Source organism: Heloderma suspectum, chromosome 2, assembly GCF_057233095.1.
Source record: "Heloderma suspectum isolate Gila_16-S chromosome 2, 16-S_ref, whole genome shotgun sequence".
NCBI classification, from domain to species: domain Eukaryota; kingdom Metazoa; phylum Chordata; class Lepidosauria; order Squamata; family Helodermatidae; genus Heloderma; species Heloderma suspectum.
The window spans coordinates 130778344-130805834 of NC_139459.1; the positions used below are offsets into that span (position 1 = coordinate 130778344).

The 27491-nt window shown below is 45.4% G+C and overlaps 1 protein-coding gene across 1 annotated transcript in view; it reads left to right on the forward strand.

Moving 5' to 3' along the window:
* ABCA1 (ATP binding cassette subfamily A member 1) overlaps positions 1-27491 on the forward strand; it is a 137773-nt gene that overhangs the window by 30075 nt on the left and 80207 nt on the right. The window contains exons 3-5 of the mRNA XM_084834780.1: positions 3282-3375; positions 6505-6646; positions 8948-9066. Coding sequence (XP_084690906.1) covers positions 3282-3375; positions 6505-6646; positions 8948-9066 — 355 coding nt within the window. The remainder of the gene's footprint in view (positions 1-3281; positions 3376-6504; positions 6647-8947; positions 9067-27491) is intronic.

Genomic DNA, 27491 nt, shown 5'->3' on the forward strand with positions numbered 1-27491 from the left:
CATACAAAGATCGTGATGACACTGTATGTGTGTGGCCACCACCATTAATGAGTTTTCTGATGGTTGGGGACCGGCAGGGGTGACAATGGCATCGACCTACCCCCAAATTGTCAGCAGTCCATATCCTGCCCACCCTTGCTGTTCTGTAGCACTGTTTGCACCAGCTTCTTCGATAGATGACTGTTTTCAAATAGATAAACGGACAGGAAGAGATGCTGAATGAAGATGTACACATATTTGTTCAGCCCTAGCCCCTGAAGTTGCTCTCCTCTCACAGGGTTCAGCAAGGATATACTTTGTCCTGGACGACTTCCAGCAGCACAAATGTAACTCTTGTGCTGCACACGTCAAGCTGAGCTTTGTACCCGGCTTTCGCAAGACTTGTTTCAGCTGCTGCAGTTTGGAAAACTGGCAGGAACGGGAAATGCAGCCAAGCCATTTACTGAATGAGTTCTTATGGCGAAAAGGAACAGTAACATCGAAGTACACAGTTTTAAATGAAATCCTCTGAATGGTGTATGTCAGATTCCAACAGCAAAGTTTGGTCGTAGCAGAATAACTATAGGTCCTGCAACAAAATATTGCAGTGTAGAGTGCTCCCTGATCAGGATTCCAGCCACTTTATTCCACCCCCACCCCCGGTTTTCCATTATTCCCTCCAGCAGTTAGTGGCCACTGAGCATGTTCAGTCCTCATTGAGCTATTTTGGGGGTTTCTCCCCACACTTAGTATGTGCTTTTCTATAATTCTGCAAACCTCAGGGTTTGCCCAAGCATGCTGATTCATTCCTCTTGTGCAGAGGTGGTGCCATTTTGGCTACATAAGCAGCCATACTTGCAGCCTGAACAGTGGAAATAGGAATGATAAATTTAGCACTTATATAGAATCATGCCCATATTCCTGCCTGCTCCCTGGTTCAATAGACTCAAGGCAAAACTACACCAAGGTCCTGGAGCACTGCATATGTAGTGTAGATCACATTAGAGTGGCCCTGTCTCATCCTCTGGACTTGACTTCTGGCAAACTTGATTCAAAAAAGGTTGTCTTCCACTGCTCTAGAGCAAGGATGGGGAACCTCTTTCAGCTCAAGGGCCGAATTTTGTAGAAGCTCTCGGGGGTCGCATTCCAGTGGTGGGTGGGGCTGAAGGCAAAGGGGGTGGGGCCAAAGCCAAAAGGGGTGGGGCCGAAAATGCCAGCATATTTTACCGTAAAGCTCTTGCTGCCGGTAACTAAGCCTTGGGAGAGGCATTTCAACCTTTCAGAATGAGGGAAACACTGCACAAAAGATGGAAGCCACCAAACCATTGGTGTTAAGGGGAAGGAGGAAGGGCTGTCTGAAGAACCACAGAGGGCCAGATTGGGACCACAGGAGGGCCGGATTTGCCTCTTGGAGCTGAGGTTCTACACCCGTGGTCAAGCGGGTGTGACACAGACCACCCAGCATTAGAGGCTAGATTTGGGAGAGGGGTCTATTGTGTATGATCTCATTTCAGAATCTGGAGGGTGAAATGGCCAAGGCTCCAAAATGGGGACCAAAAGGAGCCAGACCTTCCTTGAGGCCTCTAGGCACATTTGTAATGATGCATTTGGGCCTAGAGGCCTCAAGGAAGGCATGTTGGGGTCTAGAGGCCTACTAGCTTGCCATGCCTCTGCTGGTGCAGGGCAGGCCTCCCTTGGCCACTTGGATGGTTCCATGAGAGAGGTGGCAGGGAGGGTCCATAATCAGCCATGCTAAGAAATCTAGAGGCCACTGTGATTCGTAATTAAACTGGGGAAAATATTGATTAACATTGGCTGTCCACCACACATCTAAGCAATTAATCCACCTTTCCAAAACTAATTATGAATTGGACCAAGGTGGGTTCACCCCTCACTAGTTTTTGCTATCTATTTCAAGCAGACAGTATGAATTTGCTTTATGATTTAGTGCTGTAAGTGCCATTGCTGTGGGAGCAAAGTGTACTTGGCCCTGTTACATTAAAAGCATGTTATTATCTATTTCTTATAGTTATACCCCCACACACACACCTTTTCCCATGGAGATCAAGGTAGTATACATAGGGTTCCCATGGCGTTTCCCATCAAAACACTGACCAGACCAGGCTGGTTTAACTTCAGCAGCAATTCTATATCATGTGCCTTCAGTCCAAGCCATGTACTAATGTAATATTTGTGGGGGGAAGGGGTGGGAATTATTTACATTTTAGATTTAGCTGAGTTACAGTAACATCCCCAGCCCTTCGTTATATTTTTGGCCCTATGTTAAATGTCAGTTATCTGATTTTAGATATTCATGTTGATGCATTGTTCGGGCATTGAACAGCAGCTCCTGCACTGACATGCAAAACATGATATATGACAGTTGGCAGTAACTGTACCTATGAGTGTACGAAGTATTTCCTGTGGGTGAAGGCAATCAATTCAAGATCTTATACAGTCCTCAAGACCTGGAGGTTTATGGGGGAGGGGGGGGAATGTGTGAAAAGGTACTGACTGGGTTCTCACAATATGATAATCCACACTCAGTGGTTGAGTGTGGGTTGTTGTTGAACTGTGGGTTGTTTGTTGAACCATGGGTTGGCATGTTGTATGAACCCAGGACATTTTCTGCAGGGTGGCTTGCATGCAGTGTGGCTTGTTAACCACCCTGAACAACCCAACAACAAACCACGGGTTCTCAAGGTGGTGTGTACAAGAAAAATAAGCCATACTGCATGGTTATCAAGCCACCCTGCGGAAAATGTCCTGGGCTCAGACAACAAAAAAATAGTCCCATGTAATATGTTGGGTTGGGAGGCTAAAAGAAGGATATGCTGCATCATTTCCCCCCAATATGTCTAGAATGGGGATAGGCAAACAACTCCCATAATCCTTTCCCATTGACCATGCTGGCTGGGGCTTATGGGAGTTGTGGCCCAACATTTTTTGAGGGCATCAGGTTGCCTACCCTGGTCTAGAATGATTATCTGGCAGATCAGGCACTAACTTGATGTTTATGAATTCCAGTATGCCACAAAGAAAGGGTCTACACTTTGGTGGCCAGTTAAAAAGCTTTGATCAAACACTGAGATGTAGCTGGATGAGTTAGCTTCATTGTTCTTATGGTAACAGAAATATGGAATTAGGTGCACCTTTGGTCTTATCCAGCTGTGATCATCTTATGTTCAAATAAATATAGAGATTTGATCATGCTTAGGAAAGATCCACTTCTTTGATGTCAGTTTCTTGATGACACCAAGTGTGGATGCTTAATACTGTGTTGCTTTTCTTCTCTCTTCTAGTTCCAGCTGCTGATTGAAATTGCTTGGCCTTTGTTTATCTTCTTTGTACTGATCTCTGTGCGGCTGTCTTATCCGCCCTATGAACAACATGAATGTAAGTATGGAACACACGTGTTCTTGGCTTTAGATCTGGTGAAGAGAAAGTAAGAAAGAGAGAGAGAGGCCACATAAGGAGTTTGATGTGCTCTTCCTGCATCTCCTCTTTTCCCTTGCATGCAGAAGGTCCTAGATTCAATCCCTGGTATCTCCAGCCTAGAAGGATTTAAGACAGCAGGGCTGGGAAAGACACGAGGGAGCCATAGCCAGTAGGAGTAGACTTCTATTAGACAAGACAGAGCAATGGTGTGACTCAGTGGCTTCATTCAGATATCATGCTAAACTATACTTTAGTGTGATGTGTATGAGCCTGTGCAACTGTTGGGCTCATGCACTCCCCATCCTTTCTCCTCCAGCGCAGCTGTGAGGATCAGTTAGGAAGGTTTTGCTTCCTTTTTCCATTAACCACAGCTTGATATGCTGTCTGGCTTGACAAACAGTGGCTAACGTTAACTATGATTTGTTTGGAGCAAGCTAACTTCAGACAACAGGTCATGAAGGTGGCTTGTTTAAACAAACCATAGTTAACATTAATCACAGTTTAGGGTTCGGATGTAATGCTAAACTGTGGCTAATGGAAAATGGAAGCGAAAGTCTCCAGATTCTTCCTTGTGTCCATGACAGAGAAGGAGAGGAGGTGAACCCAAGGCTCACACAGACTTGTTCTCATCATGCTAAACTATGGTTTAGAATGACATCTAAATATGGCTGATATAAGACAACTTCATCTGTTCACTTACCATCTTTTGGCCTTCAAGTTCTTGCTGGACCATCTATACAGTGTAAATCTGGAGAGGGAAGGGGGAGCAATGTTGTGGAAGGAGTGAGTATTGTGTATATTTGTGTACATGTTGGGTGGGGAAGGGTGTTCAAAAATCTAAAAAAAAGTGTGAGTAATCAGATATGAATTATATTCCCCCTTTTCTCCATGGAAGCCCTTTTTTCATTACCCAGACTGCATCTAAAAAGGCACTTGTGATGAAGTCCCCAAATTTTTAATTCCCTACTTAGTTATCAAACTCTTATTTTTAATCAAAGCTTAATCCTAGGTTGGCTATATGTCGATATGATGCTGGAAGAATCAAGATTAAACATATTTCAGATTAATTTAAAATGTCAGAATGGGATTGCTTACACTATTCTGTTCGTTTTTGTTTGTACTTTTGTTGTTGTAAATACTTAATTATAAATGGGAAATCGGAAATAAGAGTTGAATTTAAAAGTTTTTAACTTATCACATTGCATGTGTATTCCATGGCCTTCCTCCAAGTTGTTCAGGGAAGTGTACATGAGGATACCAGTGACCCTGTGAGGAAGGTTAGGGTGAGAGAGGATTTACACAGATTTAAAAAGCTGTGCATTATGGCAGTCAAGTCTGGAAGTTCAAAGCCAAGCTTGATAATGTCCAGATGAAGCCTGCTCAAACTGGAAGCCACCAAGGTGAATATAGCCCCCAACCCTATATTGTGGCCTGCCAAGCGGTTAACAACCCCAGCGGGTTTTTTTTTAACTCTCTTAATGAGCCAGCAAAACACAGAAGTTCTATCAACCCTCTGGCTGTTCACTGTCCAGGCATGGTGGACTCTGCACCATTTGATTTTAAAGATCGCAGATTGTTCAAACCTAGCCCATAGTTTGCTAGGATGAAGAAGAGTTACCAGGAATCAGTTGATGTTGGTGGAGAAACCTGCAGGGTTGCTCAGTGGCTTAAAATCCAATGCCTTTCTAGTGTCTAGTCTGAATCTGCTATTTCTTGCCTCCATTTTATTAATGTGCTCACTTTCAGAGCTCCTCCGCAAAATAATACAATTATGTCTAATGACTTCTCATTCTTTTGTTTTTAGAAAGCTGCTTATTTCATTGGAAGCATTTTAACCCCACCCTTCAGCTGGAAAGGCTCCCAGAGTGGCATACACATAAATAAAAACAAGACAGTCCCTATCTTACAGACTTTACAGGAAAAATGTAAAGCTCTTTATACACCCTAAAGGGCTATGTACATAACAAAACGTGGTGGTGGTAGTACCAGTACTAGTAGTACTCTATTTCAGGAAAAGTAATCAGATCCATTTCATTTTATGTGTCTAGCACAGTTCAGTTTCATCATTGTAGCAGGTTGTGAATACACATGGATGTAACTTCCTCTCCCTGTACCAAGAGGAGATTTGCGGAGAGAAAACGTGGATGCCGGGCACAGTGACCTCTTTAACAGCTCCACCTAGCTTGAAGAGACAGAATGGTGTTATGTGCTGTACTCATGTTGTTTGGTGTGTTTTGACATGAGCTGAAGGCAGCTTACCCTGCAATACTGCAACAGCAGACAAGAAGTAGTCGTGCAACAGTTAAACTACTGGGGACTTTAAACATTTAGTTGTCCCAATTAAAGATAAGTTTTTAAGGTTAGCAGCAATTTAAGCTCTAGTCTAAACAAGTTACAGCACAGTCCTCTGCATGTCTCACAGCATTCAGTGGGACTTACTCCCAGTACAGGAATGCTAATATGTTAATTTCTGTATAAAAAAGGAATCTAGCTCAGGCTTAATTGGGAAATCGGGATTGTGTATGCTGTTCTAGAATTGGAATATTCCCACCATTTGTTAGCTGATGGCAGTGTCTTATTGGACACTTGTTTCGCATTAAAGTAATAGTTTATAGGAGAGCTGAAAGAGGCTTGAGAAATAGCTCACTTCCCAAGATATACAATCATATTCCATTTGTCCATTATAATCTCTGCTCAAACAGGTTCTGCAGGTTTCTGAAACAATTATCCTTTGCTATATTTCCCAAGAATTGTTTGCAAATCCTCACTGGCTTAGGATAGCCAGATGCAAAAGAGGACAGGGCTTCTGCACTTTCAATAGTTGTGTAGAAGAGGGAATTCTGTACAGCTGTTGAAGGTGCAGGAGCCCTGCCCTCCTTTGCATCTGGCCACCCTATCACTGCTTGTACACTCTCTGCACTCATTAGAAATACCTGCCATAGAGAATCACTTCCTGTAGTCATCCTCTCTATGACGGATAGAGGCTTTTGGGGAGTGAGTTGGTGTGGGAGCAATGGTCTTTCAAAAGGAGAGGAAATGCTCTGACGGCCTAACATAATGCCCTAAATATTTGTCCTTGTGTTTTAGGTCACTTTCCCAACAAGGCTTTGCCTTCTGCTGGAACGTTGCCCTGGGTCCAGGGGATCATCTGTAATGCCAACAATCCTTGCTTCCGCTACCCAACACCTGGGGAGTCACCAGGCATTGTTGGAAATTTTAACAAATCTATGTGAGTACCAGCCAACTCTTTATTCATCTCTGGCCCACAGAAGAGTTCTGGGCTAAGCATGAAAAAGAGAATTAGGGACAAAACAGCCATGCCCTAGGCTGCATTATTAAGGGGACTGGCTGTTCTTTTCTGCACCCATGGGAAGACTTTGTATAGACATGTGGAGGCTGGGGCTGGCAGGGCCTCTAACAAGAACAAGGGTTTTAAAGAGGGTGGAGTAGTCATGCGGGGTGGGGGGGGGCGGCATCGGGCCAGAACATGCAGGGCAATGAATTAGGAAAAGTTAAATACAGGCCAAACTCTGCAGGCAGAAAGAAGCACATAACGTCTGTTAGCTGCCTCTTCCAACCCACCCTGCTCATCTTATGCATACTGCAGAAAGCCCAAGGGACCTCTAGGGCAGCCTTCCCCACCCTAGTGCCCTTCAGATGTTTGGGATGACAACTCCCAGGATTCCTGGCCGTAAGCTGTGCTGAGTGGGGTTGATGGGAATTGAAGTCCAAAACATCTGGAGGGGACTCGGTTGAGGAAGGCTGCTCTAGGACCATACTGTTCTAACTAAAGCTGTTCAGGGTTTTCTTTAGATCACCGGTCATCTGTGTTTTTACTGCCTGACAGTTTCACATGCATCTCAGTGGCGAAGCAGTGAAGAAACCACAATGTCCTCAAACCTGTCCTTTGGCACATTGTTCTTCTCTGGGAAATCTGACTTAGATAATACTTGCAGTCTGGGGTTGCTCCCAGATGGACGGGTCCTAGCACTACCAATGAGAGGGCATTGTGCAGCTATTCTGTCTCTCTTACCCGATTATCTGTGATAATAGAAAAGATGGAGGAAGTGGTGGGCAAACATGGGAGAGCTACAAATTGAAGATGATGATGTCTGGACCACCTGTAAAACATTCCGTGAATGAAGCAGGGCAGTGGCCCAACAAAAACCTCATCTGGAATAACTCTGGGTTATCCAAGTGTTCTTGACTAGCGTGAATGAAGATGGAGTTACAGCAGTCCCCTCCTTTCTTTCTCCTGTTGGGAGCAGAGAACTGGGCTCTGCCCATTCATTCCTATTGCATCTGAAGAGGCAGTGACCAGGCATACTTTGCTCCAAGGCCATGATCGGCACCTCTAATTGCTTGTGCTAAAGTTTAAACATTGTTTGTTAAAACATGCTCCTAGTGGTTCCGTGTGGACCTATGGCCCGATTGGAGTCCACCCGGAGAAGAATCTTCGGTGTGGTGGCCTCTTCTCCATGGAACTCCCTGCCTCTGGAGGTCAGCCGCCAACATTGTGTTGTTTTTGGCATCTCCAGGAAACGGCCATTTTCCAGGAAGCCTTCCTTGATTGACCAGCCAGTTTTTATTGGTACTGTGTTTTTCCATAATAATTTTAAAATGGCATTTTCTTCTTTTTTTCAATTTTATCATTTCATCTTTTATAGTTCACCGCTCCGAAATCTGTTTAGATATGGAGCGGTATATAAATATTGTAAATAAATATATAATTTGTTATCTGGAGCCTTAGAGGAAATGGGGAATGTGTGCCACAACTGGAGTTCCTGATGAAAAGGAATAAGGCATTCCTGTGAGCAGCTCGTAAAAATAGAATCAAGTCTGCAGGAGCCACCTGATTTGGTCTAGCACAGGCCAGTCCCTCCAAGACATTTTGCTGGCTGAGGCAAAAAATCCAAATGGCACCTCCACCCACTTGTTAACAGCAGGCACAATCCTTCCTCCAGAAGCCGTATTGGAATTGTTATTTGTTAAACTTATGAGTTGCCCTATAGCAGCCTTCCCCAACCTGGCGCCCTCCGTATGTGTTGGACTACAACTCCCAGCATCCCTCGGCCAGCTGGGGGATCCTGGGAGTTGTAGTCCAGCACATATGGAGGGCGCCAGGTTGGGGAAAGCTGTCCTGCAGGCTGGGCTCTTGAGGTGACCTACCCAGTAACAACAAAACAGTAAGATCTATAAAATCAAGAACAAAATTAACAAGCACAACAAAATGCAACCACAAAAATGCTTTTTTCTTCTTCAGAACAGAGACTTGAATAGTAACAAGGCAGTAAATGCCATATAAAATGATCATAGAGGTAAAAGAGCTCAAAACGCAATGTTGGATCATCAAATGCAAAATATGAACAGGAGCTCTCCATAACCCAGTAGTGCTCCTCCTCAGCAGGAATCTTACATTTTGTTTAGAAAGAAGAGAATTTGGGGTGACACAACCCGTCGTGCTAATACCATTTTTTCCTGTTTCCTCCCTCCCCCCCCTTCTTTCCTACTATCTCCCTAACTTCCTCAGCGTTTACCGGTTGTTCTCTGATGCCAAACGCTTGCTCTTGTATAGCCAGAAAGACACCAGTGTTGAGGATGCACAGAAAGTTATGGCGAAACTACAGAAAGTCGGGAAGTCTCTTTCAGGTAAATAAGCAAAGGGTGTGCCGTGAATTTTGTGGAGGGTTTTGGAGTTGTGTCAATAATCCAGTAGCTGGCAAAAGCTTTAGAATAGAGTCAGCGATGCTTAAACTTGAGATGGCCAACTGGCAGGCTATATGACAAATCTGTTTCCTGGTATGATGTGTTCCCAAATTTTAAGCAAGGTGCAGTAAACTTTGTCCTCAGTTTCTCTTGTATGGGGAAAAAGTGTGTGTGGGTGTGTGCGTGTGCCTGGGCTGTGCCAGCCCCCCCCCCCCAAGCATTTAGCTTCTCACTTGCCTCCCTGCCTCCCTTTTTTTTGCTGGACTCCTGTGGTTATTTGAAGGAAAGGCAGTTTTCACATTCAAATTATAAATGAATCACTTTTATAAGTGATAAAAAACTTTATCACTTATAAAATTAAAGTAAGGCTGAAATCGTATACAGGCTTACTTGAAAGTTCACCCCATCAAAATCAATAAGACTTAGTTCAGAGAAACTATGCTTAATGCTTCTACGCTAATGTGAAATATACTGCTATTGCTCTTTCAGAAAGCTGCCCCGCTCACTCTGTCCCTTCTCTGGGTTAGGCCTCAGCACAGGCCTGATTAAGCTTGTGGGCTGGAGGTTGCCCACTAGCCACCTGTGAAGGGGTCAGACGTGTGACAAAATAAACTTTTGCCTCTTGGAACACTGTCTTGACAATAGTGTGCCCCCCCCCCCCCCGGGAACTGAGAAACTGGCTTAATTCAAGTAACAGGACCAAACTTGACATGAGGGGAGCAGCCATATTTTTAAATTCATGTGTCTGCCCTGTTTACATACAAGGTGTGTAAGTGTGTGTGTGTGTGTGTGTTGTTGTATTTTAACATGAATAGAGTTGGGTGGATAAGGGGAACTTTACTTCACTGTGTGCTTTCTCACCTCAGGCACTTTTTCCTCCCACACTCATTCCTTTTCTAGTATAAGAGCTGAGCTGGGAGAAAAAGAGGCAATAACAGGGTACAGGGAAGTAAGGTGGGAGAGGTAGGAGGTCTCCCATCTTGCCCCTTCCATACGAATTATATTCCAACCCCTGTTTTCTGTGCAAAGACACCTGAACAATAAATATGGCTGCCCTAATTAAATCTAGGTTTTTTCCTTTAGCTGCCTGGATGCTGTCCCCCCCAAGTCTTTCTTCTCCGGTGTAAGAATTTGGTACTGTTTCTTTCAGCTTTTATCCAGCTTTTAAAGGGAGCGCAATTTCTTTGTAATGCAAAATCACAATCCTTAGAGAGCAGAAAGGAAATTCATCTGAGAAGCTGCCATTACCTTAGTGTGTTGCATACATTTTTTTAATATCTTACTTGGCCCAGTTGATAAAGGTTTCATAAGGATAGTGGTGAAGTATATCACATCTGTCCTATCTCTTTGTCAAAGCCAGCTTTAAGCTGCAATCCTGTTCCTGAAAGTTTTCCACAGATAGGCAGAGCTGGGCAAGATGCTAAATCATAATAAAGAATACATAATGGTTACATGTAGTTTTTCATAGCTTATCTCAGTATTGTTTACAACAGCCCTGTATGGCAGGCCACTGTTCTTATCTCTGTGTTGAAGATTTGGGGGTGGGAAAGGGGCCAAGGCTGAGAAAACCATGGCTTGCCTAAACCCACATTGTGAGCCTGTCGCTGAGGTAAGCTATGAACTCTGACTTTTCGGTGCACACTCTTAACAACTGCCCTGCAGATGAAGAAAAGGATAACAACGGTCGCTCTCATACTGAGCCCCAAGCGAAATTTCATAAGTTAATGTTATAAAATGCAAGCTAGCAAATTGAGTGGGAAAACAAAGCCTGAGGAGAGGGCATGTTTTTTTAATAAACTAACTTGAGAAAAACACAAGAAAAATCCAACATGTGTACATTTTTTAAAAATCCAACATTGTTCACTGTAATTTGGAATGTCTATGACAGACTCTATATTATTGGTTCAGCCTGTGGTGAACAAAAGTGTGCTTGTCCTTTATGTTGTACTCTCTTACACAGTCTCCAGGGAAATTAGTCAGAAGCTGTTGTAGCAATGACCTGTCGTTTCAGGGCTCCATCTCTAACAAACTGAAAAAAACATAAACACTATAATGAAAAGTATCTTTCAGGAAGAGATGACCATTACTAAAGAGCAGGGAGGAAGGAGGCCTTAAAAGCTTGCCCACTGTTTCACATTTCCCTGAGCATCTTAGGGCATCACTTTTACAGAGTGAGTTTCCTTGTGATGAAAGAGTACTTATGATGTTTTTGTAATACGTATTTATTTATGAATATATGACTTGAGCTCAGAAACAGGGTATTCATTCCCCCCCCCCCCGCAACAGGCAGTACTAAATGAATCAGTGTTGGCCCCCAAAAACAACAGCACAGGGAAGGCTGTCAAACACAGGCATCTTTCTCTAGCTAGTTGTGAACTAGTGCTGGGCTGAAATCCTCCCCCAAGTTCTCCTAAAATATCCCCTCCCTTGCAACAACAGCAGTGGTGTTGTGGTACATTTTGAAGTGCAGGCACTCGTTATGACAGCCCCCAAAGACACACCCCCAAGGAGAGTCCAAAACTGCAAGGCAGGTGTGTTGATCCATATCAACAAAGCAGTTCTAGCAGTTTTCATCTCCACCGGGAGCAGATCTCTTGTAAAGCTTAATTGGCCATTCAAGAGCACTCCCCGCCCAATAACTTGTAACAGGGAACAATATATTGTTACTGGGAAAATTCATTTCCCCCCAGCAATTGTGAGGATTGCTGTTAAGCATTGAGGAAACAGGAAGTCTGGGGGGGCCATGCTGGCAGGTGACATCAGCGTCCCTGTTAATAAAAAAGTGCCAGCGTTGCGTCCCTCTGAGCTCTGGCAGCATTACACCACTCGATAATGGGGTGAAATACTCTGCTTCTTTCCTTGGAGAGCAAGGGGAAACTAATTTTTTTGAGGGGGTTCTGCTTGGTTTAACCATACAAGGTACCTGAATATGTTTTCTTGCTTTTTTAACTGGGGAAAAAGCACCACTCGCAATGGTGTGAAGCTGTCTCTGCCACTACCTTTGGGCTACACTTCCTGGGCTGTCTTGGGAGTGACATGATACTGTGCATGGTGTGGGGCCCTAGTTTAACTTTAAAAGCAAAAAAAACCACTAAACCACTTTGTAAGGATGGGGGGGGGGGTTCTTTGGTTTGCCCCCAAAGAACAACTAATGGTTGAAAAAGCATTGGCTGATATTTTCAGCACAACTTGAACTGAAAACCCACTTACTTCAGCTCCCACGCTGGCAGGTTGGGTGTAGAGCAGTTTCCAAGGGCTTACGGCCATTAAGGAATCTCCGGCAGCTATCAAGCTATACAAGAGTCTGTTGGAGAAGACTTTTTCTCAGGGCCAGGCCAAATCATTTTGCTGCCTGAGACAAAGCAGCAAATGGCACCCCGCTTGCAAGTCAAGGTGTATAGTGCACTTGGCTGGTCAAGTTATTATGGCACCTGAAGTGGAAATTCCCAGAAGCATCTGTTCTTGTGCCCTATTTAAGTTGGAATGCTTTATTTTAGCCAACCAAGGTTGACACAAAAGAGAAGGAAAGTGACAAGGAGGACACAATTGGCAGGGGAGAAGTAGTGGTAGGGGATGTCTAACCCGGGATGCACAAGAATTTTGTTTCTGTTCACAAATCATGCAAACATGCACCGTTCACAATCCCGAATGCGAGCTGGAGTGCTTTTTTCTGAGAAATGTTCACAAATGTCCAAATTTGCAATTGTGTTTAAAAAAGGTGTACTTAAAAATGTGTTTTAAAAATGCACACTTTGAAATGCACTTAAAAAGAACTTGAAAACTGTGCACAGAAATGCACACTTTCTCTGTTCAAAATGCACGCTCTCCCATTCGGATGAGCTAAAAAACAGGTTGAAAACAAAAATGGGAGCGAGGTGAAATGAGCTTTCAAGTGATTTCTGGAGAATTTAGACGACCTCGAAAATCACTGGTTCTCCCATCTCTATGTTTAACCTTTCTCCTACCCGTAATCTATGCCCTCCTAGTGCTACTTGCCAGCTGTTCAGCAGCGACCCAGTTTCCCAGAACCAAGATTGCTGCCAAATGTCTTGTTCGGCCCTAAGGCTCTATGGATTGCAGCTTTTGAGCTCATGCTAAGATAAAATTTCTAGGATGGGACATAGCAAGTTATACCAGGGCAGTGTCACAACTTGGTGGCAGCAGTAGCACATCCTGTCCACTCCACCCCCAGAGAAATATTGCTCTTCTTGATTCCCTCAGGATTTGTCAGATGTTTTGCCAAACCGGCAATCTCCACATCTGTCTTGAATTTTTGCTTCAGGTCTTGCAGTTCAAGGTTGTGCAGAACATGTCCCGTGAGAAACATCTCTGTGTTCTTGTCAAAACTGTTTTTACTTCTCTTTAAATTCCTCCAGTTTTTCATCCATGGAGGAACCTCCCAATTGGCCTAACACTGGTTTTGAAAACTGACTTGGCTAGAAATGTTGACTGCCAATGTGCAGGGCCTGGGGAATTTGTGTACTTTGCTGATCTTTTCTTACCGAAAGAAGTTAAAAGACCTTTGCCTCTTGAGCCTAGGAAAAAGGAAGTTGAAAGGAGATAGGGCTGTGTTCTGCAAATAGACTTGGACAACAATCCTCACATGTATATGTGCTTAAGTCACCTGGAGTTCAGTGTGGATATATGGGGGGTGGGGCACGATTCCACCATTGCAGAGTAAAGTTGGAGAGGGGAGGAGAAAAATATTTTTGATTTGGATTAAAATGTAGCCATAAGAACACAAGTATATATTTTGGCAATTATTATAACCTCAAAACTGGGAGATGATTTCTTATTACTGGAGTAGTGAGATAAATGTTTTGCAAGAGCCATGGAGAATAAGAGTCTCCTGTGTATGTCGCAGCAACCCCGGCAATATGCTTAATTGGGAGTAATGAGAAAGCCTTTTCAGTGGCTGTGCCTCAGCTCTGGAAGTCCCTTGTGAGGGAGGCCCGTCTCACTTGCTCATTACTGACATTGCAGAAGCTGGTGGAAGTCCTTCCTTTTTAGGAAGGCATTTAATTATACTTTTTAACATGCTGTTTTAATCTGTGTCTTTCTTTCTAACATCTAAAATATTTTGACTGGTAGAAGGTTCTACCTTCTACTGCTGATCTTGTGTCTTAATGAGTAGTGCAGCCTTTCCCAACCTGGTGCCCTGCAGATGTTTTGAACTTCAACTCTCATCAGCCCCAGCCAACAGGGCCAGTAGTCAGGAATGTTGGGAGTCCAAACCATCTGGAGAGCACCAGGTTGGGGAAGGCTGGGGTAGTGGTTAGTGCTTTAAATTGCTTTTATGATTTTTGTTGTTACCTGCCTTGAGCTCCAAGGAGGAAAGCTGGAGTATCCATGCTTATGAATGAATGAATGAAAACCAGAGCAGTATTCCAGTGGAACACGATAGATTGTTTAAGGAATATTGTGTTGTTGATTTCTAAATTGGATATTATTTACCTGAAGAGGAAAGAACCACCACCATCGAAGATAGCTAGGAGGGGCATCCACACACTGTAAAATAAAAGGGCCCATTGAATGGGGTGTTCTGTTTCCGAGATAATGTAATTTCCCCAAGTAATTGCCTTTCAGTTATTTATTTCTGATGTATGAACAGCATGTTTGAACAGGATCCTTTGTGTAGTGGTCTTGGATTGGGGGCAGAGATGCCTGTGTGACTTCTTTGACTAGGTCACCTGACTCACTCAAAATGGCCCCAGTCTGAACTTGAAGCTCTATGGGTCATTCTTGTTTTCTGAGACCAACATGCTGATATGCTGAGGCTTAGGAGAGCAACCATTAAAGCAGAGCTTTGCAGGAAAAAACAAACAAATCCCATCAATTTAATTGCCAGCAGAACGTGACATTCCAAGCAATACAAAAAAAATGTTTCAGCACCAACATTGAACATTGTGTTCCATGTGCCAGATTCATTTTGCTGCTAAGGCATGACTTTGGAGCTTTATTTTTGTTTGATTAATACCCTGAGAGCAGTGCTTGCCCCCTTTAGTCTAGCCTTCCCTTGCAAGGCCTAGAAGTCAAGTGCTTGTTGTTTGTGAGTGTATATCATCTTGTGTCTCCCTTTCACTGACTCAGTTTCTGGCACAGAGCCAGACATAAATCTAGGGTGGCAGGAGGGGGGATGCAGTGTGATGCTGTTAACTGCCCGTCTTTGAAAGGTATGGCTTAGTCAAGATGGTGACAGTATGACATAAACCAAAACTCCTCTAGCCAGCAGTGGCACAAGATATCCCATGGCCTAAGGCAGGAGGATGGGCTTTCTCCTCCTTCAATGCCTTGCTCTGGTGGGTCCTTCATCAGAGTGAGGCACTGTAGGCAAAGTGGCCATGAATACTGCCTGTGCTGCTGTGGCACAGGTGATCTCCAGAGTCAGTTCGGCCACAAAGTCTTGCTCAGTTAGGCATTCAGGCCTGGCAGGCTCTTTAGAGTACCCACCTTCCCAGTGTCTTGTGCTGAGGGGTCCTTCCTTGGAGTGAGGCATTGGGCCCAGCTGGTGCTGGCGGGCGGCCCTCCTGGTGTGTGTGTGTGTGTGTGTGTGTGTGTGAGAGAGAGAGAGAGAGAGAGATCACCCCTCCTGATCGATCCACTGCCTGAGGTGAGGATCTCGCCCTCTCTCATGGATGGGATGGCTGGTCCTGCCTCCTGTTGGTCTCACATCAGAACATGGAGTCTGCAAGCCATCAGGATGTTGACTTATGACCCCTTCACCCATTTGACAGGGTTTTTCTCTTAAGTGCCAAAAGACCCAGACATGTTTTCAGCTTCCTCAGATTTTGCAGCACACCCTTCCAACTGGCATTTCTTGTATCTGCACTGAGCCCTCCAATACACTTCCCTTAACTTGGGGTCAGTTCACAGAAACCTTTCAGCTAATAGTGGCTGCTGGGCTGGCAGTCAGCCCATGCTGCCGTTTAGCCATGGTGCCAGAGCCTGAGTCGGTCAAATACATGCTGACATCACAGGCCACAGTGGGCACAGCTTGGCTTTTGACACTTGTGTCAGAGGGTTGCAGGGCTTGAAATGGGGGACCTTGGGGCTTGAGGTTGGGTCCTAGCCTGTTGAGTTAATGCGTGAACTACATGTGCTCAGGTTGCAGAGTCCTCTTCAGGCTGAGAAGCGAATATGTGCAACGTAGGCCCGTGTGATTAGCTGGCAGTATGAAGCCTCTGGATTGGCCAGATCAGTTGCAGAGGCTTCTTATGGGCTGCTGGGAACCTGGCCTTCTGCCATTGCCTAGTCAATGGAGCAGAACCTTCTGCCCAGTGCTTTTCAGTCTCCAGCTCAAGCCCGGGCCCCAGCTCTCACCCACAGCTTCAATTCCAGCCATCGATCACACCGAACACACTCCAGATCTGAATTCAGGTTTGGCTGGCTATGGCCTCTGCTTAGCTTGCAGCCAGTCTTCCAAATAGCCCTTCAGTTGTATATGATCAGTTTGCTGGAAACAGGTTTTGAAATCAGTGGTTTTAGATCCTGTTATTGTCAGCAGATTTCCCTGTCAAAATATAAATGATGCCTCCACTGAGCTCCATCCTTAAACCTGCCCAAGCTGATGATGTGTATCGCCAAATCCCTGTACACATATCCAACTTTGCTAGGAAGGAAAAAGGAGGGAGGTGGGATGTGCCCATGGTTGTCACAGAGAGAGAGAGAGCAATTTGCATTGCTGCTTCTGAGAAGAGAAAAAATGGAGAGAGAAATGCTGAGAAAAATGGAGAGAGAAAAAAAGAAATGTAAATTGTTGCCATCTTTCTCAACATTGGTGTTGTGGTAGGGAAACAAGTAGAGACTTCCATTCTGATCTATCCACTGTGAACAGATTTGAACAGTTTCCAGATTCATCTGAAGTGAAGCAGAGGTCCTCTGAATCACACTGAAATGAATCTGGGTCCTCCTGAAGCTTTGCAATAAATTTGGAGTGACACAGAGACACAGTGTATCTCCAAAACTCAAAACATTTCCCCCCAAGCTCTCTATTTAAGGAAAACACCAGGTTGGGAAGAAGGGCAGGGAGAGGGTTAGGGTGGTGTAGTTTTGTGACTGACATTTCTATCTTCCAACCAGGGAATAACATTACCAAGGCTATCCTTTTTTCTTCCAATCACAGCGCTTTTGGGAGGGATGTAGAAGCATTTTATCAGAGAAGGCTTCTGTGTTTTCACTGCATTGTGTGATCATGTATCAGTAGCAGCAGTAGTCATGTTTTCCAGGAATGGCTTTACTTGAGAGCCAGCACTAACTGGGAGATGCCTCCACTCACTGCTGCCTGTTCAGTGGGTAGCTGTTGGCACCAGCTTCCCAACCAGTTGTAGCCCAACACATCTGGAGGGCAGCAGACTGGGGAAGGCTGGTGGATGCGTATTTGTTACACACAAAAGCGGGGATAACTCCTTCAATCTGCTCTTTCCAGCTAATTGTCTCCAGCTAACAGCTATACCTCTCCCAACCAAAGAACCTAAACTGCATCTGTCCTGACTGACCTTGTAGGTCTGTTCAGGCCTCAGCTATCAGAACTTGCACATTACTGACTCATCTCCTTTTTATTTTTATGGAGAACAAGTACTGGAAAATGCATTTCGCACCAACCATGTACTTTTATCTTCAGCTGTTAAACTTTATCACACTGAGAACACACGCTGTGAAACTTCGAGCATTAGGGGCCCTGTGCCTGATGGCTTCGCTTCCAAGAGCCAGAAGCTAAGAACATAACCAACAGACATGCGTAAATAGCATGAAAAAGGGACTTTATAAGGTGATGTTCAGCATGCATAACCGCCTCTTATTTTAGTGGCACTGCCATAGGTAGCACTGCTGATTTTTAAAATAACATTTGCACAAAGGTAAACACTGATTGCAAGATGTAACTGCACCAAATGCTTTCATTTACTGCCATATAGACTGTATGTCCCTAGTGTACATTTTACTTGCTTGTTTTACAGGCTTGCCAGTTTTAAGGGGAAGTCTTTAGATTGAACCTTATCATGAGTTGACAGATTTACCATCTCTGGGGTTACTTTGCAGGTTTGGCAGGCTTTTGAAGTTTTTCAAATTGAGGTATTATCACCTACCTTCAAAACAATGGAGATAGACATGTTTAAATTCAAGCCACTTTTTCTCCCCAGTTCTATTTTGGGGTGTTTTGCAGTGATAATGGTTCTCTATTTTAAACTTTCTAGATCTCATCTTCTGAGTTCTTATATTATACCAGTTGTTCCAAGGTATTCAGTGCATGTTCAAGAATAGAATGTGAGATAAAACTGATTGCTAATGAATGTTGTTCTTTGGGAGACCAATATGAATTATTGGTGGACAATCAACCGTGGTCCAAGTTATTCTGTTATTTAAGAAGTCAGTGTTCCCCAGTATGGCCAATGGTCATACTGGCTGGGGAATGATCGTCCAAAACATCTGGAGGATACCAGGTTGGGGAAGGATGTTATAAATACTATTAGGAGGGTTCATAGCTCAGTGGTTTAACCCCCAGATCAATTCCTGGCATGTCCAGATAGGGCTGAAAAAGGCTCCTGTCTGAAAATCCTGGAGAGCTGCTACCAGCCAATGTAGACAATGACTTAGTTTGCACAACATGGCGGGCTCATTGAGCATGTGCAGGGGACATTTTGAATATGCAACCCCCTCCTTGGGGGTTGTGTCATGTGAACCTGGACACCGAGGGTTATTTGAGGGTTTAACAACCCTCAGTTCATTGTAGGGTTATGTGAGGGTTGGAATGGTTGCCACCCCTTCCCTCCTCAGGGTTTCATATTCAAAATGTTGCCCACATGTATCACGGCTCATCTTGGTTTAAACAACCCACAGTGAGCCACAGCGTGTTGTGTGAACTGGCCCAATACTGAGTTAGATGGACCAAGTGACTTGTATGACTTGATACAAGGCAGCTTCCTTTGTTCCCAATGAATAGCCCTTTCCTAAGCCTTTCTAGCCAGTTAGAATAGAGCTACTGTCACTTATTCCTTGGGCTGCCTCACAAAATCTCAAAACAACCCTTTGTGGCATGATGATTCCATGATAAAGGTGGGAAGCTGAGGCTGAGTCAAGAGCTTGATTCAAGGTCAATTGGAGCATGTCTGTATTTGTTCTAGAATCCAAATGGCCCTTTCTATTACCTACACCTACATGCTCTGCCAGTAAGCAGTAGAGCGTGCTGATTAGCCACAACTCCTCACACTAGCCATTGTTTATTTCCCAGCTTCTCTTAATAGTCCTTTATATTTACTGTGGGGGTGCTTTGACATTTGGAAATGTATGAGACAGTTATCTAGGTCAAGTTACTTTTGCTGCATTAAAACACTAGCAGCTTTCTAAATAACCATTGTTCGCACTAGGGTTTTTTTTCCCTGGGAGGCACTCTGGCTGGACAATACTATGGAATGTTCTTTTCCACACAGAAGTTTTGCATCTAACTGGCAGAGATGATAATCACAGTTTTCAAAAAGAATTGTGTTGGTAAGGCAGCTTTTTCCAATCTGGTGTCCTCCAGAAGTTTTGGACTACAGCTTTTAGCGTGTGTGACTATTGGCCATGCTTGCTGGGGTTGATGGGAGTTGAAGTCCAAGACATCAGGAGAGTACTACACTGGGGAAGGCTGCTGCAAGGACACAATCCACCATTTTATTCGGAAATCGCAATATAACCCAAACCCCAATTTATAGTTTGCATTGCGCTAACTGATTCTTTTCCATTGCATTTTTATGAATTTCTGAAGATGCATACATGCATTAAGGACATCTGTGCTGGGAATCTGATTACCTTCTGCTTCCTGCCACAGCACTTAGTGGTCTAGGCTGACTCTGTGCATGAAGGCACCTTTAGTCAGTGGCCAGTTCTGTGTCTAAAATCCAACGTGTCCTCCATGGCCTTTTCCCCTTCCTGCACAACTAGCCTGTCCCACAACTATTTGCCCTAACCAGCTCCATTATTTATTCCCTTGATCAGGGCTGTCAAACCTCTTTCAGCCTGAGGGCTGAATTCAGTTTTGGAGAAGCTCTCGGGGGCAGCATTCCAGTGGTGTGCAGAGCCGAAGGCAAAGGGGGTGGGATTGAAGGCAAAAAGGGGCAGGGCCAAAATGCAAATAACAAAAGTGCCAGTGTATTTTTAGCTTAATGCTCTTTCAGCCTTGAGTTAAGCCTTAGGGGAGGCATTTCGACCTTTTAGAATGGGGATGAAAAACATGCAGAAGCCGGGAAACCATGAAACGATTGGCGGTTGGGAGGAAGCAGGAACCACTTGGTGACAGAAAGTGGGGCATGGCCTTCTGAGGAACCCCAGTAGGCCAGTTTGGGCTGCCAGCAGTCCTGCCTTCACCCATGGGCCTGAGGTCCCAACAGCCCTGCCCTAGACTGTTGGCCATCGCCCTTTTTAGGCTGGGGCCCATTGTGCAATGTAGGATCCACCTGTATTTTTTGTCTTCTGTATTTTCTATCTTTATCTCTCTCTCTTTCAGTTATCTCATTCCCTGCTATGGCCCCGGTGTTGTAACTCACTATAGGTTGAGTTGTAATGCGCCAGGTGAAGACACTCCCCTAGACCCAGCCTTTTCATACTGAATTTACTCACAACTAATTCTTTCTCAGCCATCTCCAGCATCACAGTGCTTTTCAGCCTTTGGTGGAACCACTCAGCTCCTTCCTCAGCAATTCAGCTTCCAGTGATACTATCCAGTGTCTTTGGTTCACACAATCACAGGGTGGTTAATAGGGATGTACGAAAGTCACTTACCTTTCCACGGATTATGTTCATGGTGGGGGGGGAGGCGTTCCGTCCTTCCCCCCGGAATCCTCGACCTGGGGGGAGGCGATCCGGTCCTCCCCCCCGGAATCCTCGACGGCCGGCTGTGCTCTGCGGCGGCTCTGCAGAGCAGCTGGCCAGCCCCAGGCCAGAGCCGTCTGCAGCCGGATTTCCGGCTGCGGAGGGCTCTGGGTAAAAAACAAAACAAAACCCGTGTATGCAAATGGTGGCGGCTATGGCCGCCGCCATTTGCGTTCCTTATTTTTCACCATCTTAGTCTACGGAAATATTTACGTAGACTATTACGGCAAAAATAAAGGGGAACGCAAATAGCGTAGTGGGCGCTATTTGCGTCCCTTTTTGATTTGCCGTTTTAGCCCACGTAAATATTTACGTGGGCTAAAACGGTGAATCAAAAAGGGACGCAAATACCGCCCACTACGCTATTTGCGTTCCTTTTTATTTTCGCTGTAATAGTCTACGTAAATATTTACGTAGACTAAGACAGCGAAAAATAAGGAACGCAAATGGTGGCAGCCGTAGCTGCCGCCATTTGCGTACGTGTATTTTTTTTTTAAACCGGGATGTGATAGGCTATGTAAGTCTTTACGTAGCCCGTCACGTCTCTGTAAAACAAAAAACAAAAAAACCCGACAAGACTGCAAATGGCGGCGGTGGCAGCCGGTCAGAAGACCAGCCGCCGCCGCCCAGAACATCCGCCCCAGGTAATTCTCGTCCCGGGGGGGATCTGCGGGGGGGTGGCAGGCCGTTCCGCCACAGATTTCGGGGGCTGAATGCACTGACATTCGGCCTCACCGAGATCCGTGGCGGAATTCTCTGACATCCCTAGTGGTTAATAAGCCACAGTGGCTTGTTAACCACCCTGCTGCATGTGCCCATTGCATAATGGCCAGATTTACATAATCGCCCCTCGCCGGGCACAGCTCACTGTGACGTCCAAACCCAGCAGGGGTGGGTGGTAGGGGTGGTTAACAAACCACCCAGCAACCATGGGTTCTGGGTAGTTTGTTAACCACCCCAACCTCTCCAGGTTTGGATGTCACAACAAGCGGCGCCGGTGAGGGTAATTAGATAGGTAATTAGGTAAATCTGGCAGGCACGCAACCAGCAGGTGCAGGGTGGCTAACAAGCCACCGTGGCTTATTAACCACCCTGCAATCGTGTGAACTAGCCCATTGTCTTGATGCCCACTGCAGAGTTGACAAGCAGCACTGCCTGTTAACGTTTACCTTGTGCCAGCATGCAAAACAAATTCACCATTTGTGCAAAGGGTGAGCTAATCTTGCTTACAGGAGTTTTGTAGGGTTAAAGAAAGCCAGTCCCATCCCACACACCCCAAATTTCTTTATCTCCCCTTTAGTACTGAAATCTGAAATGGTGCTCCTGTGATTTTTTAATAAAGATCATGAAAAGCTTGATCAGAACCTAGGGCTCAACACTCCTTCCCCCAGCTATGTAGGTTGAGCCTTCACGATTAAAGGCTCTCACTATTAAGAAATAGCATCAGCATTTGCAGCTGTTTGCCTACATGCTGTTTGAACGCCCTACTACACCATGGAGAACTGCATTTTGATTATGAGGGTTGCAAACATTTGGAGTCAGTTTCTGATCCTGCCAGCTACAGGTTTGTTCTAGAGGAGACATTTAGCATCTGTTTGTCTCAGTTATCTGTCTTATAAAATGTGTGCCTTTCCTCTTCAGGCTGTAAGCCCTCTTAATCTTCCAACAGCACTGCTGATTTATATATTGTCTAGCAATAGGTCCCAAACAGTGAATGTTAAACACTGGAGCACACGACTCATCCTATTGATGTCACTGGGTTTATTCATGGCTTTAAGTTGCTTTTCTGGATTGGAGGGCACCCAAAATAGTATCCCTCAGTAGCTGTTGTGATAACAGTAAGTAGGATTGAGGTGGTATGTGCAATATTTTGAAATCCTCTCTGATCTGGGTGTCTGTAGAGCCTTTGATCAAAGCCTGTGTGGGGCAGGGGATTCTGAAAGCCACGTGACTTGAAAGGATAAGCTTTCCTTAGTTCCCCAGCTGAGCCAGTCCAGGAGTTTCCCTTCTGCACCCAAGAATTTTGCAAGAGGAACTTTCAGAGTGGCAGATTGCAGAGTTGCCAGATGTGTGCACATATCTCCTGGGCAGAGGTAGCCTGCCCACAGTTATCCATGCTCTGGTAACCACTATGATTGACTACTGTTAATATGTTGTATATGGGGCTGTCTTTGCGTGCTTCCAGATGAGGCTTTTATCATTCCATTGCCCTGCCTCATTCACAGAATTTTGTAGGGGATGGGGGTGGGGAAACAGTATGGGAGGGTATAGGGTACATTGGAGATTAATGATTGGATCTTTCCTTTCTTTCCTTTTCTTTCCTTTTTCCCAACCCCGATCCCAAACAGTATGTGTATGTATGTTGGATTTGGATTGAGACTGCACCGCCAGGCTAGGGGGTTTAATACACACCCATAGCATTTTCAAATATGAATCCCCCCCACCCCCCAGCTGCTGTTTGCTCAAGTCTGAGTAATGGGGCATCAGCAGGTTACTTTGGGGAAAACAGCATGGGGACGGCGGGGCGGGGGATGAGTTAAACCCCAGTGCTGAGGTCCAGATTGGTTGCACCTTTTCCCTGAGTTGGTTTTTACAAAGATTTAAATACATGGGAGAGTTGGTCACCACGGCCAGCATCAAGGGTAGGCATGGTTAGGAACCCCAGCAGGGGCTCACGGACAAGAGCCCCCCTGGACTTGCTCCTCCTTTTCACCACTGCAACTTGCTGGTTTGCCTGCCTTTTGCCCAGACAATGGCGGTGGTGAGAAGGAGGAGCAGGAGATGCCACGGCCTCCTTGCTCACTGACTCCCTGCCTGTAAAGCAAGCAAGCGGCAGCAATAGTTAGAGAGAGGATGAAGAGCAAGAGCAACTGGTGACAGTGGCAATGAGAAGGTAGACTCATTGAGGGAGGGGCCCACTGCGAGTGTCCTGCCCAAGGCCTTCCAAAACCTGGAGCTGGCACTGCTGGTCACAGAACCCCAACATCTGCCTAGTTTGCCCCTCTGGTGAATGTGGCAGCAGAGACAGGTGTTTTCTCTGCTCTCCTGCTGTTTGTCCCAAGCGGGACTGGGTTCCTGTGCAGTAGAGAGTTCTGGTCACATGTTCCTTCCTCCTGCGGCTTCTGCAGAGCCTATACTATAACAACAGCAGAGACACAAACAGGAAGGAAGGGTCACAGACAAACTCAGGCACAAGCAAGAGAGAGCACAGACAGTACAGGGGTCAGAGGCACGCATAACCAGGGGATGCAGACAGACAGGGATACGGAGCTGAGGGTACAAGAAGATAATCATGCACATGCAGGGAACACACAAAACAGCCCTTTTCACCCTTTCTTACTCTCATACACTCAGAGATGCAGAGGCTCAAGTTGATGGTTGGGAGCCAAGTCTGAAAAAAACCTAGGCTCAATCAGAAGAACCCTGTCGATGAGTACAGAGCTTCCACAACATTTTTAGCTGGCCAAAAACCACTTGTTAGCAACCTTCCTAAGCCCCTTTCTCACATGCCACTGCTTGGCCTCTCACATCTGCCTCACATCGTGCTGGGTGGCTACTTGCACATCACCAAAAAGAAGACAGAAAAGGGCATGGCTTTTCATAAAATGTGCACATGCTAATGTATATGTATGGATGCAAATTTGGAAAAAAATACTGTAATTTTAATATGAATGCAATACATCTTACCATAGTGGGAAAGACTGTGACTGGTGACCTGGGTGCCTGCTGTCCAGGTGCTAACTGTTGACAGGCAACTTCAAGGCCTCCCCTGTTCTCCCTTCTGATGGTTCTTTATCTTTAAGCCAGACTTGGACCCAACAGCCCTTCAAATAGAGAACTGTCCTCTGGAGAGTAGGACATAGGGACACCCTACATTATGCCAGCCTGAATATCTCTGTGATTCGAGTTTCCATTTCCCCTGACCAAAGGCCACCAACACCTTCCATACTAATTTAAACAGAAGGAGAAGAGACTGATGTTTAGGTACAGAGTAGCATTCATTGGCCCTTCTGTCCTATCAAGGACCTCTCACTGAAGACAGTTCAGCCATTTGTGTGGACTATGATAAGGTTGCCACAGGCTGCTCTGGAGTAGGAGTGGGCAGAAAGTAGATAGATTTTTGGGACTTCAACTCCCAGCATTCCTGATGATTGCCCATGCTGGCAAGGGCTTCTGGGAGTTGAAGTCTAGAACAACTACAGCTGTACCTTCAACCCATCCCTCCTCTATGGGACCCCCAATTGCCTCATAAGGCCCATGGGCCTACTGTCTGGCAATCTTGATTTAGCCACTGCATTGCCTCTTCATTCCTTTATCATTTTTACTATTTGGACAACATTTTTGTTTAAAGTGTTTTTACATTTGCCCATGTCCCCTCCTAACAACTACATCTGAGGTAATCACTAGTATTTCCACCCTTCCATAAGGAACGGAGGGCCAAAGTGACTTGCTGAAAGAGATCCTGGCTCTGCCATGGTTGATTTCCACCTCTTAACTTTGCCTGAGGGCTCCTTTTGCATAAGGCCTTTGGCTGGCAGCTGCTGTAGTGCCACTCCTTCCTGCACTGGAAGAGCTGGTGCTATGGTTCCTTCTTATGCTGGTGTTGCCTAGTTTCTGTGAGGGTTGATTCTCTTATGGCGAGGAACCACTAGGTGAGCTTTTCCCATGTGGCCTGCAGCTCCCATAGTACCAGAATAATGAAAGGAAGGGGCCTAGGAGTAAATAAATCTCTCAAAGGCTAAGTAGGATCTAGGTCTATTTTTCCCCTTTGATGTTCTAGGACAGCCTTCCCGAAGCTGTTCCCCTCCAGATATGATGGACTGCAATGCCCGTCTTTCCCAGCCAGCATGGCCAATGAATATGAACTTGAGCACACTCCGGGAGAGAGAGCGGAGGACAGGAAGGCCTGGCGTGCTATGGTCCATGGGGTCACGAAGAGTCGGACACGACTGAACGACTGAACAACAACAACAACAATGGCCAATGATGGGCGTTACAGTCCAACACACCTGAAGGGCACCAGGTTGGGGAAGGCTGTTCTAGGAGATGGCATCGGAGAATAACTTCACTTGATTTCTTTCTCCCCAAGACTGTTCTCTTCCCCCACACCCTCCACGACAAAATTGGCTGAGTATGTCGTTAAACAGCCCCGAAAAGATTTCATCCTCAAGTAACCTCCAACCGGCTGTAGCCCAGCTTTTGCCTCAAGCCCTCTGGTGACAGTGATTATTTTGCTTCTAGAACAAAAACGCTGCAGGGAACATGTAACCAGAGAACTGGGCTAGAGAGCATTGACCGAAAGTAACCCCGTGCCTTCGTGTTTGGGAGAAGAATAGGAAGCGTTTCTTTCTTCCTCCTTCGTAACTCGTAGACCAGACTGATATCCTGCCAAGTCAAGTCTGAGTAACACAATAATAACGCTGAACGACATAAAGGGAGTGAGGGAGCGAGAAGACTGTTCTTCACAGCATGCAGTATCTCTGCCTTCTCCCCCCGCCCACCTCTCCCCTGTCCTTCTATCTCTGTGGAGATATATAGAGTTCTTTTTCCAGCCCTGTTGGTACTCTGAGTGTTTCTTGTAAGCAGTCAAGCTAATTAACATTTTAAAAATATCAGAGGGCCTCTCACAGACCAGCATCTGCTGCCCTCTCTTAGGATCTGGCAATGGGAGGGAATGTGAACTGCTAACTGAGGCAACAGTGCATTGTTGCCTGTTTGTCTCAGAAGCAGTGGTTTGCTGCCAGCTACCAGTGGATGAAATCTTAGCAGCCATGTTGGTTCCACAGCTGAAAAGAAAGAAAGAAAACTTACAGAGAATGTGCTTTTTATTTGGACTGAGCACTTTTAAAGTGCAGGATTAAAGCTTTTGAGTCACACTGGTCTCCTTCTCTGGCTGGTTGGGGCAGGGGGCGGGGTGAAATGGGTCCATCCATAATTAGATGTAGAGCATATAATTTAGGTCACTGGTTTTCAAAGTGTATTCCAGGGAATTTTGGGGTTCCTTTGATGCTTATTAGAGCCTCCTCAGTGCGATAATTGATAATGGCAGATAAGGTTCCCTGAAAATTAGCTTGCCCACTGCTATCAATCAGTGCTCAAATTAGCAGGGAGGGGCTCTTAAATAAAATCCATAAGCCTGAGCCCTGACTTCTCTGACTTCTACCCAAATCATACTGCCCTATAACCTTCCAAAAACAGTAGCTAAGGTAGCCATCACAAAAGGTAAGGGGGCCTAGCTCCCCCCCCAGTAATTCTCTGATCTCCTTGTAATTCAAGCACTGAATGTGAGTGAAGTAATGCAGAGCTAGAGATATGACTGCCCTCCTGAGCCAGATATATAGCCAGAGAGGGATACAATGGTGAGATCCAGGCCAGGGAGCCATTGGATAGAAATAGGGGACAAAACATACCCCTAGAGTCTTCTGAAGCAGTACCTAAGGGGGGGGCCTTCACAAAAGATTGGCGGGGCGGCTCCTACCTTCCCACCTTCCCTGTAAATGAGGCACAAACTCTTTCTGCTATTC